Here is a 23,831-nt window from a genome sequence, read left to right as displayed (position 1 = left end):
CTATTATGAAAATAAATAAATTTAAATAATATTTTAACATAATAATCCACCATTGTACTTCCTACTCAAGGTGTTTTCTTCTCCATCACTTTCTACCCTCACAAACAGAGCAATCAATCAGTAGAATCAGTTTCAGAGATCAAAATCAAACAATGGATTCAAAGAAATCAATCTGAAGTAAAAAGAAAACAACCCATAATCTCATCTTTCTATCCCCACTTGTTTGTATCTGCCAATCTGCATGTTACCAATGTTTTTTGCGCCAACCTTTTCCGAAGATGAACAACATTTCATTCGATTCTGTTTCTGTTTAAGAAGAAAGTGGGAATTCTTGTGTGGGTTTGTTCATCCAATTCAGTTATAACAATGTCATGATGAGAGGAATAAGAATCTCAAATTCTGTTTCAACCGTTGTGTTGTTCTTGTTGTTCTTCGTGTTCTTGTTGTTGCCATTAATTTCTGGTCTCAATCAACAGGGCATAGCTCTGCTTTCATGGCTTTCAACGTTTAATTCCTCTTCTTCTGCTACGTTTTTCTCATCTTGGGATTTGACCCATCAGAATCCATGCATTTGGGATTATATCAAATGTTCAGGGGATGGATTTGTTACTGAAATTGAGATTTCCTCCATTAATCTCGGAACTGGTTTTCCGGTGGAGCTTCTTGGATTCAAATCCCTCACTAAACTTGTTTTATCTAATGCTAATCTCACTGGGGCATTTCCACAAACAGTTTGTAATCTATCCTCGTTGATTGTTTTGGATTTGAGTTTTAATGCTTTGACAGGGGAGATTCCGGCGAAGATTGGGGAGTTTTCGAAGTTGGAATTCTTGTCGTTGAATTCGAATTCGTTGAGCGGCGAAATTCCGCCGGAGATTGGGAATTGTTCGTCGCTGAAACGGCTTGAACTCTATGATAATCTATTGGTTGGGAGGATTCCGGCGGAAATCGGTGAGTTGAAATCGTTGGAGATTCTTCGCGCCGGTGGAAATCACGGCATTCATGGCGGAATTCCGGGGGAGATTTCTAAATGTGAAGAACTTACGTTTTTAGGGCTTGCAGATACCGGGATTTCGGGGCGGATTCCGATGAGTTTTGGTGAGCTTAAGAATCTCAAAACGCTTTCGGTTTATACTGCGAATCTCTCCGGCGAAATCCCGCCGGAAATTGGGAACTGTTCTTCGTTAGAGAATTTGTTTCTTTATCAGAATCAACTTTCCGGGAAAATTCCCGACGAATTGGGGAATATGAAGAGTATTAGAAGAGTGTTGTTATGGCAGAATAATTTAAGCGGAGAGATTCCGGAATCTCTCGGGAATGGAACAGAGCTTGTTGTTCTTGATTTCTCGTTGAATGATTTCTCCGGCGAAGTCCCTGTTTCTTTAGCGAAATTAATCGCTCTTGAAGAGCTACTGTTATCTGAAAATAAATTTTCCGGCCAAATTCCGTCGTTCATCGGAAACTTTTCATCTCTGAAACAACTCGAATTGGATAACAACAGATTCTCCGGTGGAATTCCGCCGTCAATCGGCCGATTAAACCAGCTCTCTCTGTTCTTCGCTTGGCAGAATTCACTCACCGGAAACATCCCGGCAGAGCTTTCCAACTGCGAGAAACTCGAAGCACTCGATCTTTCCCATAATTCACTCACCGGAACAATTCCAGAATCTCTGTTGAATCTCAAGAATTTGAGCCAATTATTACTGATATCCAATCGATTTTCCGGCGAAATCCCTCGGAATTTAGGGAATTGTACCGGCCTGACTCGTTTACGCCTCGGATCAAACAACTTCACCGGAAAAATCCCGTCGGAGATTGGACTTCTTCGTGATTTAAGCTTCCTAGAGCTATCGGAAAATCAATTTAAGTCGGAAATTCCGCCGGAGATTGGGAACTGTACTGAATTAGAAATGGTTGATCTCCATGGAAACGAACTCCATGGAAATATTCCTTCATCGTTCTCCTTCCTCGTAGAACTCAATGTTTTGGACCTCTCCATGAACAGATTAACCGGCGCCATTCCTGCAAATCTGGGTAAGCTTTCATCTCTAAGCAAATTGATTCTCAAGGGAAATTTCATCACTGGTTCGATCCCATCTTCATTGGGTTTCTGCAAAGATTTGCAATTATTGGATCTAAGTAGTAACAGAATCTCTGGTTCAATCCCATCTGAGATTGGTCGAATTCAAGAACTCGATATTCTTCTGAATTTGAGTTCAAATTCATTGAATGGTGAAATCCCTGAAAGCTTTTCAAATCTCTCTAAGTTAGCTAATTTGGATATCTCTCATAACATGTTCATCGGAAGCCTCGAAATGTTGGGGAATCTCGACAATCTTGTCTCTCTTGATGTCTCATTCAACAACTTCTCCGGTGTTCTTCCCGATACAAAGTTCTTCCAAAGCCTCCCATCCTCTGTTTTCTCCGGCAATCAAAAGCTCTGTTTTTCAAGAACAGAATGTCACATGGATAGCAACAATGGCAGAGGGAGGAAACTGAATAGAAATCTAATAGTTTTTGTGTTTCTTAGTGTCATTTCAGCTGCATTGTTTGTGTTAATCGTGTCGAGTTTGTTTGCGAAAGTACGCAGCACGACAACTAGCAGGAACAGCCATGAAGATAGCTTGGATTGGGAGTTTACTCCATTTCAGAAGCTGAGTTTCTCTGTGAATGATATCATTACGAGGTTATCGGATTCGAACGTCGTTGGAAAGGGTTGTTCGGGTTTGGTTTATCGTGTCGAAACTCCGGCGAAACAGGTCATTGCTGTGAAGAAGCTATGGCCTTTGAAGAATGGTGATGATGTTGTTACAGAAAGAGACTTGTTTTCAGCTGAAGTTCAGATTCTTGGTTCCATTAGACATAGGAATATTGTTAGGCTTTTGGGTTGCTGTAACAATGGCAAAACTAGGCTGCTTTTGTTTGATTATATCAGTAATGGAAGTTTGGGTGGATTGCTGCATGAGAAGAGGGTGTTCTTGGATTGGGATGCGAGGTATAAGATTATATTGGGAGCTGCTCATGGCTTGGCTTATTTGCATCATGATTGTATACCTCCAATCCTTCATCGTGATATTAAAGCAAACAACATCTTAGTAGGAGCACAATTTGAAGCTGTTCTTGCGGATTTCGGCTTGGCGAAGCTCGTCGATTCTTCGGGTTGTTCGAGACCTTCCAATGCTGTTGCTGGTTCTTATGGCTATATTGCTCCAGGTAAGTACCGGGAACTTGAAACTATCTGCTTAAATAAACGAGTAGAATTTACTTCAAAGCTTAAAATAGCCTTGTATTGTGAAATCTCACGTCGGTTGGGGAGGAGAACAAAAACGTTGTTTATAAGAGGGTGTGGAAACCTCTTGTTAGCAGACGCGTTTTAAAAACCTTGAGGGTAAGCCTGAAAGGGAAAGCTCAAAGAGGACAATACCTGCTAGCGGTGGGCTTAGAGGTTCGACTCCTTTTTTGGAGCCCTCGAACAATGTACATTCTTTATTTGACACGTGAATCACTTTTGACTACACTTTTGAAGCTCACAACTTCTTTGTTTAACATTCGAAGATTTTATAAGCATGACTAAGTTAAGACTATGAATTTAATACCATTGTTAGAAATCACGAACCTCCATAATAGTATGATATTATCCACTCTGAACATAAGCTATCATTGTTTTCCTTTTGGTTTCTCCAGACAATCTCATACCAATGGAGATGTATTGTTTCTTTATAAGCCCATGATCATCTCAGCCAATGTGAAACTCCCTCCAACAATTTTCAAAAATCCTCCCCTCGAACAAAATACACTATAGAGCCTTTCCTAAGTTCTATGGAGCCCTCGAATAGCCTCCCCTTAATCAAGGCTCGACTCCTCTCTGGAGCCCTCAAACAAAGTACATCCTTTATTTGACACGTGAATCACTTTTGACTACACTTTCGAGACTCACAACTTCTTTATTCGACACTTGAAGATCTTATAAGCATGGCTAAATTAAGGACATGACTCTGATAACATGTTAGAAATGACGAATCTCCATAATAGTATAGGATATTATCCACTCTGAGTATAAGCTTTCATGGCTTTGCTTTTGGTTTTCCTAGTAGGCCGAGATGTATTCCATATTTACGAACCCATGAACATCTCCTTAATTAGTCAATGTGGAACTCCCTCCCAACGATCCTGAACAAAATTTTAAACCCGTTCGATATCAAAATTTTATTGATATAGCTCTTATGATATACAATTTGAATGCAGAATATGGGTACAGCTTAAGGATAACAGAGAAAAGTGATGTATACAGTTATGGTGTTGTGCTTCTAGAGGTGTTAACAGGGAAGGCACCAACGGACACTAGAATCCCAGAAGGCGCCCACATTGTGACATGGGTTAACAAAGAACTAAGAAACAGAAACAAGGAATTTACAGCAATTCTTGATCAGCAGTTACTCCAACGATCAGGAACCCAAATCCAACAGATGCTTCAAGTGCTCGGCGTCGCTCTCCTCTGCGTCAATACCGTGCCAGAGGAGCGACCGACAATGAAAGACGTTGCAGCCATGCTGAATGAGATCAAGCATGAAACTGAGGAGTATGAGAAGAAGCCTAATTTGTTGGAAAGAGGAGCCATCACAAATCCTAAAGCAGCTGTTCATTGTTCAAGTTTTTCTAGATCATCTGAGCCTCTGATTAGAGCTGTTCCTTCTGCAGTGCCATAGATTCAAAGAAACTGAAGAACAATTCAGTTCACTGATTATTTCCTTTGGAAGTATGACATTTATTTGTATAGATTGGAAGTAAGTAGAAGTAATAATGAGAAGGTTGAGTCTGTACTTCTGCTTGAAACCGAGTACTTCCAGCTCGTTCCATTCTGATGCAGGTTGCAATGCGTCGGTTGGGGAGGAGAATGAACCATTTTTCATAAGGGTGTGGAGACCTCTCTCTAGCAGATGCATTTTAAAAACCTTGAGGGAAACCCGAAAGGAAAAGCTCAAAGAGGACAATATTTGTAAGTTGCGGGCTTGGGTCGTTACAAATGGTCTCAGAGCCAGACGTTGGGGGATGTGCCAACAAGAAGTCTAAGCCCCGAAGGGGTTGGACGTGAGGCGGTGTGCCAGCAAGGACGCTGGGCCTGAAAAGGGGTGGATTGTGAGATCCCTCATTGGTTGGGGAGGAGAACAAAATAAGAAAGGACACTGGGCTCCAAAAGGGGGCGGATTATGAGATCCCACATCAGTTGGGAAGAAGAATGAAGTATTCTTCGTAAGGGTGTGGAAACCTCTACCTAGCAAACGCGTTTTAACAATCGAAAAGAAAAGTCTAAATAGGACAATCTACTAGCGGTGGGCTTGGGCCGTTACAAATGGTATTAGAGTTAGACACGGGGGATGTGCCAGCAAGGAGGCTAAGTCCCAAAGAGGTTGAACACGAGGCAGTGTGCCAATAAGGACGCTGGGCCCCGAAGAGGGGTGGATTGTGAGATCCCACATCTGTTGGGGGATGAGAGAACAAAACAAGCAAGCACATTGGGCCCTAGAGGGGGTGGATTGTGAGATCCCACATCGGTTAAGGAGGAGAACGAAACATTTTTATAAGGGTGTGGAAACCTCTCCCTAGCAAACGTGTTTCAAAAACCTTAAAGAAAATCTCGAAAAGAAAAGTCCAAAAAGGATAATATCTGCTGGTGGTGGATTTAAGCTGTTAAAAGTACGAACTAAAGGGAGTGAAACGTGCAGGTACTTCACCAAGAAAACTACATTGAAGCATAAGTTTGGTAGCAGCTGGTGCAACCAATACATGGAGGGGACCAAGAAAAGAAACTTTAGCCTTCATAACCTACTGAGTTGTCTGTGGGCAGCTCAACCAACAAATAGACATCATAGAGAGACAAACTTTTGGGAGTAGACAAATAAAGATGAAGCTGTAAAGAAGCCCTTCTGGACCACCATCCTTTTAGCACATTCCATCTCAACAATAATATGTGCTAAAGTAAAAGAGAAAGCTCATGCTCCATGATCTTGAAAGGATACATTACCATGCAACCACGTGACGCGGAAATGTTGTAGGTCCACCGCTTATTTATCTGTTCCGATCAAACGATAATGGCTAAGAAGGCGAAAATTTTCTCTTACCATTGTTACATACTCGTACACTGCAGCTAAATCAAGTATACTAGTTATGTTTATAAATGATAATGGTACAAAGTTGTGACACCTGAGTAAATGAATGATCTTGATGATAGTATGATTTACTTATACTAACAAAATGCATTTTTCTTTTTGGTGGCTCATTCATAACTCAGAAGTTAAGTGTGTTTTACTTGGAACAATTCTATATTGAGTAATTTCTTCAAAAATTTTCAAGAATACAGGTGAGTGAGGAGAAAACATACTGAAAAGACTATGCATAGAGCGAATGTAATATGTTAAGGTAAACTAACCATTTAAGTTAACGTGAAATGTTGAGTTCAATATTGAAAGGGTAAAAAATTAAACGATTTTCGAAAATAGGATAGTGAAAAAGAGACTAGACATAGGAGTTCGTTGTCTGATCCTATGCATAGAGCGATGCCAAACCTTCCCAAAAATCGAAATTCTGTTTAAGTAGGTTGGGCTAGGTTAGGTTTCTCTCTCTTTTGGAGAGTAAGGAGTGGTTACAATTCAATCCGGTAAGGAAGAAGGAAGGTCATAGCGGAGAGGTTCGGGTGCATGGTTAATTATTTAAGATAAATTAATCAGACATATTACGAACAATTACTTAGGCTTTGATACAAAGGTTGAATAAGAGATAAGTCTCATTCTCACCCAAAGTAAGATGTAATGATGTATGCAAATACATTAGGTTAACTTCTCTATTCAGGGCAAAAACTCGAGTCGGATCATATATCTTTTATGTTAATTTTATTTTTGTATACTCTTTTTTCGGACTAATTCTACGCAAGGAAGGTGTTATGAAATCAACTCATGGGTTACCGTTCAACTTAGGTGATATGAGGTTAACTCATGGATTATCGTTCAACTAAACTTCTCTACACAGGCTAAGTGATTTGTGTTAGAATTTATGTCTTGAAGTCTCGCGGTTAATATTTGTTATTAATTATCTAGTTGTCTATTGTACGTGAAATCCAAGATTATTAGTGTAATCTTCATCATTGGATTCATTTTATGCGTATGTCTTAAAATAATGAACTAGATTTAACAATATGATGAAATTTTTACTAACAAAACTCGATTATATACGATCTTTATGGGATTGACATTTAAAATACTCAAAGTTATGACTTGGTGACAATGTACACTTGCACTAATGAACTAACCTCTCTTCGTTATCAGCCATCAACCAATTTAAACCTTCTCTATGTCACTCGACCCTCGCCCTTTCATAGTCACCTACTACTATCACGCCTAGTCTCTTGATCATTTGTCAGAACATTCAGGCGACGTTGATCGATTTGATTCTTACATTTTATCTAATTTACATGTAAAAAATTCATCATATTTAGGAGTTTTTAAAGTTTATATTTCAAAAAATCAAGATCAAATTTTAAAATTTAAGAATCTTTTTGGGATATAGATTGTTGGGTCAATTTTCATTTAGGCCTTTTTCTTTAGCTACTTACAACAATTAGGGTTCTTGAAATGAGAGGGAAATGGCCCAATTCAATTGTAACCTTAGGCATGGAGGGCTCGTTATGGAAGAGTTCCACAATGACCCAACAACTCAAATGTAGAAAAATAAATCTTGAATATTTCAATTCAAAAATTATTTTTTTTTTTCGCAAAAAGAAATAGAGAGTGGATCTCGGTTACATTTCAATACGACCTTTTTATATATATAGATAAGTCAACTTAAACATAGTTCAACTGATATAGATATATGTTAGGATTTGTGTCTTAAAACTTATAGTTTATGTAGTTGATATACGAGGATCATGTCCAAGTAATAAAAGGATTTATAATATATGGATAAGATTTGGTGTTTTATTTTTTGAACACTGTAATTGTTACAAAATAATTTGATCCAAATCCTATACAATTAGTTTGTGTAAGATTAGACCAAGAAATATTTAATCTCTCCTTATAAATTTATTAATTGAGAAAACTTATATTTCACAAAATAACTATATGCGACTCGATATTAATCTTGAGTGAGCTATGAGCTTTTGTTTTTGAGACATTACCTTTTGATTTGTATGTGTGAGAAGGGACTTTGTAGCGGGTTCAATTTGTCTACCATTTTAGGAATTTGACCAAATAGACAGCTGAAAACGTAATCTTAGTAGATGAAAAATTCTTTTTCCCATGTAGTAATAGAAGATGAGTAGTTTTCTTAAGTATTGATTTCGAGACTTAAACGAAGGGTCTCATTCTCTCACTGGTTCGGGAGGAACTTTGTAACGACTCATGCCCAGATTTCAAATCTGAATTTAGAACTTGATTACCTCGACATTCCCTCGTATACATTGCGACATAGTCATGTTATAACTATGAAGTTCATATGATTGAAAAAAAGAACGTGCATCTACACCAATCTTTTAAGCCTTGCTTAGTTATCCTCTATCCTTAAAATCACTCTCATTTGGATGGATTTGGCACGTGATTGCCCCAGTATTTCCTTGTGTACCCTGTGACATGGTCATGTTACTTACTATCCTCAAAGATCAATACGAATCCTTTCACTAGGAGGTATCCAACCTACTTATCGGTTGAAGTTCTCACATTCTTCCCAGAGGTTCCTAGACGCCAATACACTAGGGAGATATGCAACCTACTGTTTCTACAAAGATAGAGTTTTTACTTTCATATTTCATTTTCATTTTTAAGAACAAATCGATTTCAATACTTCTGTCCCAAGGACGAAGAGTTCATTCCCTTCAACATATACCTTAGTCAAATGGTTAAAAGTTTAAATCTCTCAAATTCCACCCGTTATTAACCTAAAACAAAACTCGTAACTTCGCAACAAAATTTTAATTCACAAATATAAAATAAACTTTTTCGAGATCAGCCCGAACATTAGAATCAGAATAAAATAGTAGAAATTTGAATCTAGGACGATAATTAAAGGGTGTTATCAAGACATTAATCAATTAAAGTTATTTCCTAGTCCAAGTTTAAGATAATTAATTAATTAAATTAAATTAATAAAAAAAATTACATTTTAATATATAGCTAATCCAAAATTTTGGGTTTTAAATAAAATTCTGTAAGTTGGCAATTTAAAATTGTTGGAATAATTTTTGTATTTTATTTATGGAAAAAATTAAGATTCTTACGAGGAATGTTCATCCATTCATCTCCTTTTCTCATGCAGCTAATTAAATAATAAATTAATTTTAAAAATTGTTAAAAATAGAAAAATGAATAATATTAAAATTTAAAAATAGGAAAATTAAAAAATTAAAAATAAAAGTAAACTTGGTGGGTTTGACAATTTTCAATGAATACAAAATTTAAAGTTTTTTTTTTTTTTTTTTTTTTTTTTGACAAAAATGGAAACGGCCATGAATTATTAGTGCATACCCATTATCACAAACAAGACATGAACCCACTTTCTTCCCTTTTTAAAAATAAAAAATAAAAAATAATAGCTATGCTTTTTTTTTTTTCGACGAAATAGCGATGAGCTCGTTAAAGTCTAATGAATGAATTCGTTTGATTACACTACTGATCCAATCGAACCCATTTCTTCGTTAATGTAGATAATATCAATAATAGATATATCAATTATAGTCGTATATGAAACCCGAGTACATGAGAGGTGCATGAATGAATCAAGTTCACATCTGAATGGGAGAGATTCTGACTATAGATGACTAAGAAAATCTTACAAGAATCGGAATGTAGACGTATACCAATAAGATTAGCTCAATCATGGGAGCTCTATATTTGAGTATACCTTGCTTGGAGCAAATTATATATTGGGTGACCTCTTGAGAATTTTTCTAAAATGCATGTGAGTAAGGACATAAAATGTTGGAAAGGCTCGTGTTAGTTTGTGGGGATAGTGTTCACTCTTAGAAACGAGTAGTAAGTAACGTGACCATATCACAGGGGATGCAGGAGAATGTCGGAGCCATCAAGTACTGAATCCAGATTCCAAATCCTGGGTATGAATCGTTATATTTAATAACATAGTTGCGATATTTGGGTATCGATGTATTTAATCAATACTCAATTTAAAACTCTCGTGTATATATAATTGTATCATATTCAAATATGTTTTTTTAAGTTAAAAATAAATTATAAACTGGTTCCATATCACAGGGGATGCAGGAGAATGTCGGAGCCATCAAGTACTGAATCCAGATTCCAAATCCTGGGTATGAATCGTTATATTTAATAACATAGTTGCGATATTTGGGTATCGATGTATTTAATCAATACTCAATTTAAAACTCTCGTGTATATATAATTGTATCATATTCAAATATGTTTTTTTAAGTTAAAAATAAATTATAAACTGGTTCCATATCACAGGGGATGCAGGAGAATGTCGGAGCCATCAAGTACTGAATCCAGATTCCAAATCCTGGGTATGAATCGTTATATTTAATAACATAGTTGCGATATTTGGGTATCGATGTATTTAATCAATACTCAATTTAAAACTCTCGTGTATATATAATTGTATCATATTCAAATATGTTTTTTTAAGTTAAAAATAAATTATAAACTGGTTCGATTCTACCCAATCTAGCTTTAATGGAATCTATGAACCAATCCAACTTACAAATTTTTATTCATTTGAATCCAACCTAATTCAAATTAGTTCGTAACTCAAATCAAACCCTAATGGTTAGGCTGAGTTGATTGAGTTTTTCGTGTTATCAAATTTTTTAAACACCCCCATCGAATTATAGATTCGAGTTATAGTTTGAGTTGAGTTGATCGAATTTTTCGGATCATCGAGTTTTTTTAATACTCTTATCAAAACAAAGATTCAAGTACAACAACTATTATTTTTATTTCTCCTAAGTTTCTATCCATACAATTAAATTATGCTACTTGTGACAAACCCTAAAAAACATGGATCATTAAATGGAAGGTATCTTTCCTAAAATATATGAAGAGAATAAGATTAAAAAAAAGGTGGGTAAAGAATCTAAGGCAACAATAATCAATTTCCAACTACCCAAAAAAGTAGCTTGTTTATGGAAGCTTGGGTTTTTATTTTGATATATACAATAAAAGGGAACAACAAGAATATTCTTTATATCCAATGTGGAAACATATTGCCACCTTACTCGTAAGAGTCATGTTACTATTCCTCTTTAATTTGGCTCCATTCTCAATATCTTTATCCAATCTTTTATGTATCCTTAGAGATTTCTATATCTAAAAGAGTATTCATGGTTGCCTAGGTAGGTGGGCAAGCATATTCCATTTTAGAATTGTAAGGATAGAGAATACACGTACATTTGAAAAGAAGATGAGCAATTTCTTCGACGGAGAAATAAAATCTCGAGAAATTGTATAGGTAGAAAATACACGTACGTCGAAAAAGAGGATCATCGGATGGAACATAAGCAATCTCTAATATTCGCATGAAGTATAACACATCAATCATTGTCAAATTTAGAGAAATAGTTTTGCAGAAGTTTGAACTTGAATGTTATGGACTCACATAGGTTGACTTGAATTTTAAAGTACAAAAATCGAACTTTCATTGAGGATAAATTGGTGACACCAACTTAAGCTAATAGGTAAGTGACCTTACTACTGCAGTTAGATAATTGAATGATGTATGACGATGCATGCCTCACGGCCCATGCATGCACCATATTATTTTATGCTATACTTATGTGTTCTATGTAATGACCTATGACGCTATGCTATGTATGCATGTGATATCCATTACATCGTGTTGGGAATGAAATGAAATGAAATGAAATGCTATGTATGTCATGTTATGTCTTCCCATGTAAAACTATGTAATGCATTATGTGATGACCGTCATATATACATGATGCATATATGTAATATGTCATGGATGAAAGGAGAAAGGGAATGATGTTAATGTTATGCTATGAATGTAAATCATGGGGACCTCATGCATGTATGTATGTCATGTGCATCGGGTTACTTCTCCATTACGTTATGTTAGTATGGACGCGTACCTTTGATATTTATGTTCGTCATGATATCATGCGTGTCTTTGCGCATGCGTGGGTCGTGTATGGGAAAAAACCACAAATCCAACCCTACTTGAAACGGGAAAGAGTCCAAAACCATGCTACAATTTTAAAAGATAGGTTCCATCATTATATGTGTGATTGCATTACTAACTCCAACAGTACAGTGACTTACTGATAATTTTTTATAATATTTAAGCCACGTGCTACCCTTATATTTTCCAGTTAAAGGTAAAGCGCCCCGACACAGATGACAGTGAATGCTGGAATGGCCATGAGAGCCAAAATAGGACACTAATATACATTGAGTTTCATTCAGTAGTTGGTACATGGTTTAGTTCATTTTTTGTGTTCAAAAGAATGTTATTTCTACTTTCTTGTTTTAAATTAAATGGGTAAGTCCTTGGCTTCATTTGAAACATTTTATTTAAATTTTCACATATGTTATTAAAAGCATGCATGTAGCGACATCTTTGATTTAGGTAAGAAAATTAGGGGTATTACATCTATGGCTACAAGCTACATACGTTTTAGACCCTAATTCCAAACTACATAATCATAGTTCTGATTTTTCAGCATAGGCTAGATCGCCCATGTTATGAGACCTAGTCACATGCTAGATACTCAATCTCTTCAAGTTCTTGGATCGAGTAAGTTATAGAATATATGATCTAATTTTGAATGGTTTTAGGTCCCCAAGAGTTAATGTTACATTTTATTGTGTATCATATATAAATCCCCAATAGAGGGCTAATTACATATTTTTTGTAATGATCAACCTATTCAAAATATTTTTTTTAGTTAAAGACAACTGTGTATTAAGGACATGAAAAGAAGGGTTGTTGGTTGAAGTCCAGAAGTTTGATGGATCCAATTTCAATTTTTAGAAGATGCAGATTGAAGATTATTTGTATGAGAAAAAATTTCACGAACTCTTATCTAGGGTGAAGCTAGATACCATGACGACAGAGTAGTGGAAGCTCAAGGATAGACAGGCTCTAGGATTGATTTGGTTGATACTATCAAAAAATGTGGCATTCAACATTATAAAGGAGAAGACAACGTCGAATAAGTTGAAGGCATTGTAGAATATGCACGAAAATTTGTTGGCTATGAACAAGGTGTATTTGATGTGTAGATTATTCAATATACAAATATCTGAAGGTAGTTCTATTATGAATCATATTAATGAATTCAATGTGATTGTAAGTCAATGAGTTCGGTAGAAAATAATTTTGAAGATAAAATTAAGGCATAGATTTCAATATCATTTTTATTGGAGTTTTGAGATACTATTATCACTGCAATCAGTAGTTCTTGGGGATTAAGAAATTGAAGTTTGATGAGATCTGAGATATAGTTCTCAATAAAATTATTCGTAAACCAAAAATTGGTGATTCATCTAGCAATACTCATCTTGACCGAATGGAAGAAGTAACTTGAAAGGCCCAAACATGCATGGTCAATCAAAATCAAATAAGCGAGGAAAACCCCCCAAATAGACTAAACATAACAGGTTTGAATTATCGAGAAGAAGTACACTTTTCAAAAAATTGTACAAAACAGAAGAAGAAGCATAATCACAAATCTGGAGATGACCATGATTTTGTATATTCGGTAGAAGATATTGAGGATCTCTAATCCTTAGTGTGGACAACCTGATTAAATATTGAATTTTAGATTTAGCTTCATCTTTTCGTTCGTATCCGAACAAGGAATTGTTTCAAAATTTCAAATCAGAAAAATTAGAGTAAGGTGTATCTTTTCGACAATAAATCCTTAGAAATTAAAAGAAAATAAGACGTATGCATACAAACTCCAACAGTAAATCAGTGGACATTGAAGGATGTCAGATATATTTTAGGTCTCAAGAATAATATAGTCTCTATTGGTCAGTTGGACAACACAAGCTATGCAACAGAAAAGATTTGTGAAGGGTGTTATGGTGGTAGCACAAGACACAAAATGTAGAACCGTATACATCATTTCATAGTGTATGAACATAGTTGTTTTTGCTGAGAGTACTTCTAGTTCAAGTCTATGAAGATATTGACTATGAAAGAAGTTTTAGAAGGTCTTAAACTTGTTGATATGAGTCTTTGTGAGAGTTGTGTTATGAGCAAATAGAAATGCGTTAGCTTCACAAAGGCTTTCAGGGAATCGAAGAAAGTACAGTTGGAAATGGTCTATACAGATGTTTGGAAACTATCTCTAGTTCCATCATTTGGTGGATCAAAGTTCCACATCACCTTCATTGATGATTTCAACCGGAAGGAACGAGTTTATTCCCCGAAACACAAATTAGATGTGATTGCCACCTTCATGAAGTGAATAACTAATGTTGAAAATTAGACCATTTTAAAGATCAAATGTTTGAGGTCTAACAATGGAGGAGAGTACGAAAATTAGAATATAAAGCATTTTTTACAGTTGAGGGAATTAAGTTAATGAAGACAGTTCTAAGACAAGACAAAATGATGTTGTTGAAAGTATGAGCAGAACATTGAATGATCGAATAAGGAGTATGAAGATTCTCTCTGTATAGCTAAAGACATTATGAGCTGATGTTGTAAATACAGTAGCCTATCTGATCAATAGAGGGCCATCAATACCCTTGGAATTCAAGTTTACATAAGAGGTATGGACAGGAAAAGAACTTTTTGCATTGTGTATGTTCATGTTCATGTTCATTTAGAGGAGAGAGAGACAAGCTTAATGCTATAGATGTGAAGTGCTACTTTATAGGCTATGATTCTAGAATGTACAGGTACATGATTTAGAATGACAAGAATAGAAATATTCAGAGACATTGTGATGTGACATTTGATGAAATGTTCGGTAAAAAATCAAAGAAGAAAATTCTGAGACATTTGGAGTTGATGTTGAGTTGCGAAAAATTCACGTACTAATGTTGTAGCAAAAACTCAAGAAATACCAAAGACTAATGTTGAGGAATCAAATGTGGAGTTGAGTAGGTGTTGAGAAATTCATCTAGACCCATCAGAGAACGAGATAGATATTCACCTTCATTACATTATTTGTTGCTGACTAATGAAGGGACCATAGTCATTTGATGAGGCTCTACAGTTACAAGGTACAACCAAATGGGAGTAAGTCATGGATGATGAGATGAGTTGGATGTCTAGGCTTGAAAATTGTGTTGTTATTTCATCTTCTGAGACTGAGTACGTGACAATAGCTCAAGTTGGAAAAGAGATGATATGTATGATAGACTATCTAAAAGAATTAGGCAAGAAGAAGAGCGAGAAGATTCTTTATATAGATAGTCAGAATGCCATACAATTTATGGAAAACTTAATTTATCATTCAAAGATAAAACACGTCAAAAGACGATACCATTTCACTCTTGAAGTAGGTGATATGTGTTTGGAGAAGATAGAGTTCAAAGAATCCATAAAATTGAGGTTGTGCAAAGCCTTAGTTGTCCTGTGTAATGAAGATATTGATGGTGAAGAGAATCATCTGAGAATGAAATTCTTGGTTGACTAGATGAGTGCCTAAGCCGGAGAATGGTTAGATTATGGAACCTATTGCTTATTTATAACTTACTCAATAGTTATACATAATAAAACTATATATGGTAATGTTGTACGGCTGACGACGACATCACAATTTGAGATTATGACACATACATAGGGTAGTTGTACTTATTTTCTAAGACTTAAGTTAGAATAAGGTGTTTTTAATTGTAAAGCTTATTTATTTCATTTAGTATTTACATTTAATACAAGGCTATTGGAATAAGTTGGGATTTAACCAAGATTTGCCGTGGTAAATGACCAAAATACCCCTATGAGAATTCTAACATGTTTTCAATACCTTAGAAGAATGAAAATTTATATGAGACTCTTTTACTATACTAAGGGTAAGTATGAAAGAACTTAAATAAATTAGGACAATTTTGGAGTACGAACCAAGAGGAAAAACTAGGAATCTATGTGAGCCCTAAGTTAAGTATGATTTAAAAAAATTATGGAAGAATTGAGTAGAGAACCGAAAGTTAGGGACCTAAACAGCAAAGTTTGTGTGGGATCCAAGTGACTTTAAAATACCCCTATAATTAAGCACCACTTATTTATGATCCAAATGACCTTTAAATGACATGAAATTTTATAAAAAGTCTCCTCGTATGGTTTAAAGGAATTATGTAAAGTTTCAAGGTCATTGGAATATTCTAAGAACTTAAACCAAAATTTGGGTGGTAAATGACCAAAATACCCCTATAAGAATTATGAGATGTTTCAAGACTCTAAAGGACTCCAAGTGTGAGGATTAAAAAAAAAAAAATTAATCGCCGGAAAACGTGGGTTTCCCGAAGAACCCGCGCCTCCAGCAAACCCATGACCATACTTGAAGTCCTACACTTCAGTAAACCCTCAGATTGAACTGGTAAGAAAAGGAAACACGAAATGCCGAGAGAAAATGATGGAAAACCAATGGTTTTGTCTCGTCGGACATAAATGACGGTGAAATAGAGACCTTCAATCTAGCAAACAAAAGACTAACAAACACGCAGAGGATTAACACGACCATTGTTTTGGGAAGATGAGTGCGAGCTCACCGAGTTCAGTATGGTTTCAGAATGTGTAATAATAGCGCTGACAAGGATGAGTTTAAGAAAAAGGATATGGTCACGATTATTTATAAATAGAAAAATGATAGACTGATAAAATGATACGATTAGTTATGAATAGAAAACGATATGGTTACGTCTCATTGGTGAAATGATATGGTTAGGTTATGGATAGGAAAGGACAGAGATGTGATAGATTCATATAATGATAGGATTTAGGATACGTTAGGAAACTATATGACTACGAAGTGCTTATGAAATCATGTGAATGACATATATATATATATATATATATATACATATATATATATATATATACATATATATATATATATATATATATATATATATATATATGTTGTGATATGATAAGATTTATGTCATGGTACGAGATTTGTGTCAAATTGATATGTTTATGATATGATATATTGTGATACGCTAGGTTATGGTATGACATATTTATACGATGAAAATTGTTATATCTGGAAGCATGGAACGTTATGATATGACATATTTATATAATCTAAATGATATGATATGATTGACATGCAAAACAATAAACTAGTATGAAATACAACCTCGGAGTATGCATGAAAGATATGATTAATGATGTGATAAACAATATGAAAAATGATATGAAAAACTATATGATATGCACAAAATGCTAGCGGGGTTGTATTAAGGATAATTAAAATGGAAAAATGTAGAGACCTCATGCATTAGGGGATACCCCTATTCTTTCACGATGGTACGGACGCGTACACTATTAGGCAGGAGAACGATCATTATGTTTGACATAATGCGGCCGTGACAACCGCTACTTCTAATGGGTGTCCGACATCGAGAGCTACCAAAGAATACTCGTCCAACAAGAAAAGGGGGCCAAAGAGGTGTGCGAACCGACTAGTGAATCCATACTCACACGAGTGGGCCATGTGTAGAAAATTAATTACACATCCAAGCTGCCCGTTAGGATTGCCGCCGTAGGAAAGCAGACTGTTATGATAGATCCCATTCATGAAATTGCATGTGTTTGCATTCAAGCCACATGCTACTTCTATTTCAAGTTAAGGTAAGACATTCATGTACGGCTGACGACGACATCGAAACTCGAAACCATAGCACATGCATAGGGTAGTCGCATTTATTTTTCTTAGACATAGGTTCGAATAGGATGTTTTTCATTTAATCATTCATTTATTTTATTTAGTCCTTTGTGGTGTCATTTTAAAGATGTTTTCGAACACGTAAGTCCATGACTTAGTTTTAAGATGAAAATTATGTTTTATGAAAGTTTAAATGAAGTATTTTCACATTTAATGCTCATGATATGTATACAATAGCCGCCTTAAACTAAGTACAACATTTCAGGTCATTACACCAAGTGTTAAGAAATTTTATAAGACCTTAAAAGGTAATTTGCGATATCTCACGAGAGGTTAGAACATGTTTGAGATATGAACCTAAAGGAAAAGGATGAAACTACCCTTAAAAACTCTTGATAAGAAATTAAGGGTTATTATGAATAATATCATATGACACTACGCCGGTTATTATGAATATCATATGACAATACGCTCATTTGAAACTGATTCTTAGGTATCTTGAGTTTTACTATTTATGCAATATTAATCTTAAAGAAAGAGTTTTGTTAAGACCCTTCTTAGTCTTACAACGAGATTAGAAGAAATAACCCTCCTACTATTTATGCACTATGATTATAGCAGAAAATATTCAAAGGAAGCTTTGAACGTGTATGGGTAAAATTGTCAATAGTTGGACACTTCACCAAGGTTTAGAGCGTGTGACTTGAGGTTGAATTAAATATCTAAGGTATTCCAAAATTAGTATCAACACGAGAGGTGGATTTCAATAAAGAATCCAAGTCATGTACCCACTTACAATTCTTAAGATTATGGATAGAACAATTTAGTAGAGTTGAGGTAGACCAAGCCACAGACACATGAGTTATGAACGCATCAGCTCTCATCATTAAGAGGAAAGAGTTGGCCCACCCGACAATATATTGAACATGATGAGCGGATCAAGATAGTGATGAAAAAAATGCATTCACATAGAAACAAAGATTTCATCAAGTGTTCGACCCAAGAAGGGCAAGATATAAAGGTTTTGTCTGAGTCAAACATGGTTGTGTGAGTTAGAGCGATATCGTGGGCTCACTAATACCCTGTAGTTTATGTAATTTCCATGAATTAGATATTCAAGGAGGATTCTAGACTTGTTTCATACTGGTACTTGTATAATCATGGGAGGCTAATCAAAGACAAAAAGGTGACAACAAAATGAGCCCTTAAGTCAGTCTTTTATTATATAATATATCTTACGCCAAACCTTATGAGTCGAGTCTTGTTTACACAGTTATTTTTCTCAAGTAGCGAATGTCAAAGAAGATGGTATTGCAAACCAATTTAAAGGAGGAATGGTTTGCAGTTGGTCTAGCCTAGTTCATAGCATAAATTTGTAAGTTTCATCACTGGGATGATGTAGAAGGTTTTATCCAAATGTTTTGAGTTTAGCTCAATCGATTCACATGAACCCAACTCATATTTAAAACGAGACTGTGAGAAGAGCTTTCTAGAGTTAAAGAATTGGTTGACCTTAATATAAAGATGTATTAGATGATATATGCATGTAAGTAAAGTCTAATGGTGTTATGAAGGGATGACTAGTTGGAATACAAAGGTAACATAAAAAAGTTAGCCTCATTCTTAATTTAGAATTTGGTGCTAGCCCACTTGCCAAGCCTAACGGGTACGTGAAACTGCATGGTAGACCCATGTGTGGGTACGTGGGCCGTGTATAGAGAAGTACTGTACATCCAACCCTGTTCAAACTAGAGAGCAACCTAAGGCCGTCCCATGATATTTTTAAAAGACCAGGTTTCATTATATCACACGTGTTTACATTTTCCTCTTCCAACAATATAGCTACTTATTGAGTATTTCTTAAAATACTCAAGTCACGTGTTACTCTTATTCTTCAAGTAGAGGCAAGACAATACTCAAGCCACGTGCTACTCTTAAAGCAAGACATCCATGTACTGGTTACAACGTCACGGTGAAGGATATGGAACTAGGGTTAGGATAGTTATATTTATATTTGTTTAGTAGACCATAGGTTAATTAAGGGCTTTGTTTATTTTATTTAAATTATGATATTTACTTTTCGCTTTACTATTTACGACTACATTATTTTAAAGTATCTATTTTAAATTTTAAGTTCATGACACATTTTCTGAAATATTTTAAATAGATGTTTTTCGCACGCATTAGTCACATCATGCATGTAGTGACGATCTTGTTTTTAGTAGTCCCGCGTGCACGAAAACATTTTTCATTAACATGATGCATCATAAGAAATATTTCATGCCTAACATCATACATAATACCCATCACATATCATGCATGACGTATTATTTTCAGAAAACATATAATCATCAATACTATAGAAAATCGAACGTCCTAACCCTAAAAAGCTTCAATAGTAAAGCCACTTACCTCAATATTATCCATTTCACTTACACTCACTTTATTCTAATCCTCAAAATAAAGTCTCAATCTTAATACCGAAAATCTTGAAACTAAACTCTACTATAACGTTTTAACAATAGCCAAAAGGCTTAGAAATTTACCTTAATCATTACTTATCTAAAAATAAATTTCTCGAACCCCACGAACAATTAAATTTTAATACAAGAGAGCAGAGCTTATAGTCGAAATCACTACATAAAATAATGGACTAAATGAAAAGGTCGAGACCCATTACCTACTATAAGATCAACGAAAGAGACTAAAATTGAAACCAATTACAACTCCGAAGTTGCGGAACGTAAACATTCCCCAACCTCAATTCGACCCACCCCAAGAGTTTGGCCAACTTAAATTGATCAAAACCTATAATTTACTCGTGTGAAGATATGGTTGTTACACGTTAATTGAAAAGACGGATGGAGCGACCAAGAATGCTACTAAATGCAAATTTAAAATTGGAAAACTCGAGAACCCAAACGTAATCTATACCAAATTTCAAAGACCAAAATAGTAATTTACCAAAAAGAAAAGTTAAATTATACAAAACACTACTGCTATGTTTCAATTATATTCTTAAACTTCATTCACATCCGTTGACGTAATTGCTGATGTTTGTAAAAATTGATTATAGGATTAATTTAAATTATATTTTGAAATGAAATAAATGGTAACATCAATTCTATATATTTAAAAATAATATCACGAACGTTTCAACCTCAATTTTCAAAGTCTAAAGGTATAGTTCGATGGGCTAGTTTTTTTTTTTTTTTTTTTTTTTTTTTTTTTAATGTCAAACTTGTTTTGAATTAATTTATCTTGAATTGAGAATAAAATGCAAGCTGTGTTATGACCTAAGTTTAAGAATTTAAGGTATAAAAAGAATGGTTTTAATTCATGTCAATTGTCAAACATTCAATCATTTTTCTTAGAGATCTTATGGTTAATATTTAAAGAAAGAAAATGGATTTTTTTCTTATTATTATTATTATTAGGAAAGAAATTGTAGATGCATGAATATAATCTAGGATGGACTTCTAAACTTGATAGATACATAGATATATATTATTAAAGGAGTTGACCAAATTAAGGCATGATTTGCCATGGGAACAATAGAAACAATTTCAACAACCAAACCCTTCAAACCCTAAGAAACATTTGCAATTATTGTTTAAAAGTTAGATGTAACGCTTCATGCTCGAATTTGGAGTTCGAATTCATGCTCAAAACATGTTGAAGTGTTTTTAAGAGTGAAGATTATCCTCACAGACCAACACGAGTCCCTTTCAGCATGTTTTGTCCTCACTCACGGACTTTTCACGAAGATTACCAGGTCGAGCATGTTTAGCTATGAAATTATTATAATTGAGCCAACTAAAAAGAATGTGTGTCTTATTAGTATAGATGGTAACTATCGTTCTTTTAAGGATTTCTTAAACATCATATCCTTAACATCACTCTCATTCAGATGTTTGAATTCTATACCTTTAATTGAAAAACAAGTGTAACACGTGGCTTGAGTATATTAAAAAATACTTAGTAAGTAACTCCATTGTTGGGGTCGAAAAATGAAAACGGATACGATATGGAGGGACCTATCCTTTTCTAAAACATCATGGCATGACCTTAGACTACTTTCTAATTGGAGCAAGGGTGGATTTTTAGGATCGCACAACAACACACGCTCGATCTAGATGAACACAAAAAATGGGAGAGAGAAAATGCAATGAGAAATATTGGTTTTAGGTTTATATTGATGACCTTAAGTATATACAACAAGAGACAATATAGAGAGTGCAGAAGTTACATCTTCAAAGCACTTGTTTAAGTGAAATATATATAGTTCAGTTTACTATATAGTTTTATCAGATATAATCATCTACTGTATATAAACATCTACCGTATGTACCCTTTTACTATACATAGTTGTTTAAATGACCCTTTTAAGTCATTTACCATATATAGTTTTATTATGTATAACCGTTGAGTAAACTATAAACAAGCATCAATCTCATAACCTAATAGGATATGTAGTACTTCCCTACTTACGGTCCACGCAAGCTCACATAGATCCACCAAGCAGGCTCGTATTTATATCGAGGTGTGACTCGTCAGGCTAGCGCATGCTCATGCTACTAGACACCACGGAAGGAAAGGACTTGTAGAACATCATGGTGAACATAAATATCGTAAGGTATGTATTTATACTAATCGTAACAAAGTAGTCTGATGCATATGACACACTTAAATGCATGAGATCACATAGCTTAAAATCATGGGATAAGTTTATGATGTCAGGCATATCTTCATTCAGTAACAACATAACAAGCCTATGAATCATTCATACATAATTCATGTCAAATCTTTCATGCTTAACATAGCTTACATGGCGTGGTGTATGAAGGTTTATGCATCTTAGGTTATCAATATCATAAACATGATTCTACAACATGAAATAACCACATAAAAGCATAACATAACATGACATAGCATAGTATAACATGACATAGAATAGCATCACAATCGTAATTATGACACGTGCAAGGGCCACGAGGCACGTGTCATCATACATCATACAATTCACTTAATCAAGCTAATAGCAGACCCACTTACCTAGTTGGCCAAACCAACGTCATTTGAGTTGATCGAGGCATCCCATGATCATCAATACAAATTAAAACGCTATATAATAATCCAAATGTGAAAAGAAGCTTGAAATTGTGATATAATATTAACAAAGAGAGATAGAAAGGATAGAGATAGAGACATGATGAGAAGAGGATAAGGATTGATAACATTATTCCAAGCTTGAAAGGAAAAATTTCCTTAATACTTAGCAAAAATAGGAAACTTCACCATATTCTTCGGAGGGGAAACATCGTTTATGACACAGATGCACATTAGAAGGAACATTGATTCACTTTGTCCACAATAATGCATTACCCTTTATCCACTCACCCCTTTTTAAATTCAATTCCTCTCCCTACAAATAATTGGATATTATTCACATAACATCATCCTTAATTATTAATCGGTAACAATTTAGTGTTTCGGAGATAGATTGTGAGATCTTACATCGGTTGGAAAGAAGAACGAAACATTCCATATAAGGGTGTGGAAACTTTTTATGAGTAGACGCGTTTTAAAAGTTCTATGGTATCAGAGCCAGACACTGGACGATGTGCCAGCCTTCTCGCTGTTCCCTGAAGGGGGGTAGACACAAAGCGGTGTGCAAGTAAGGACGCTGAGCCCCAAAGGGGGGTGGATTTGGGGGCGGTCCCACATCGATTGGAGGAAGGAAAGAGTGCCAACGAGGACGCTGGGACCCGAAGGGGGGTGGATTGTGATGTCCCACATTAGTTGGAGAGGAGAACAAACCACCATTTATAAGGGTGTGGAAACCTTCTAGAGGGTAAGCCCGAAAGGGAAAGTCCAAAGAGGACAATATCTACTAACGGTGGGTCTGGATTGTTACAAATGGTTGACAGTAAGTTCGAATGAGGAAGACCAAAGAGTACAATATTTGCTAGCGGTGGGCTTGAGCTATTACATATATTTTTTTTTCCCA

At 35.2% G+C, this 23,831-nt stretch overlaps 1 protein-coding gene across 1 annotated transcript; it reads left to right on the top strand.

Annotated features, from left to right (window-relative positions):
- The first annotated feature begins 63 nt into the window (after nt 1–63).
- LOC111796483 (uncharacterized) lies at nt 64–4,833 on the top strand. The gene is made up of 2 exons (XM_023679122.2): nt 64–3,213; nt 4,246–4,833. The coding sequence occupies exons 1-2, from the start codon at nt 372–374 to the stop codon at nt 4,704–4,706; spliced, it is 3,303 nt and encodes a 1,100-aa protein (XP_023534890.2). The 5' UTR covers nt 64–371; the 3' UTR covers nt 4,707–4,833.
- The last annotated feature ends 18,998 nt before the right edge of the window (nt 4,834–23,831 follow it).

Source organism: Cucurbita pepo, chromosome 6, assembly GCF_057944985.1.
Source record: "Cucurbita pepo subsp. pepo isolate OVF chromosome 6, ASM5794498v1, whole genome shotgun sequence".
Taxonomy (NCBI): Eukaryota; Viridiplantae; Streptophyta; class Magnoliopsida; order Cucurbitales; family Cucurbitaceae; genus Cucurbita; species Cucurbita pepo.
Note: the sequence above shows the minus strand (reverse complement) of the source record. Positions and strands in the feature narration are given on the sequence as shown.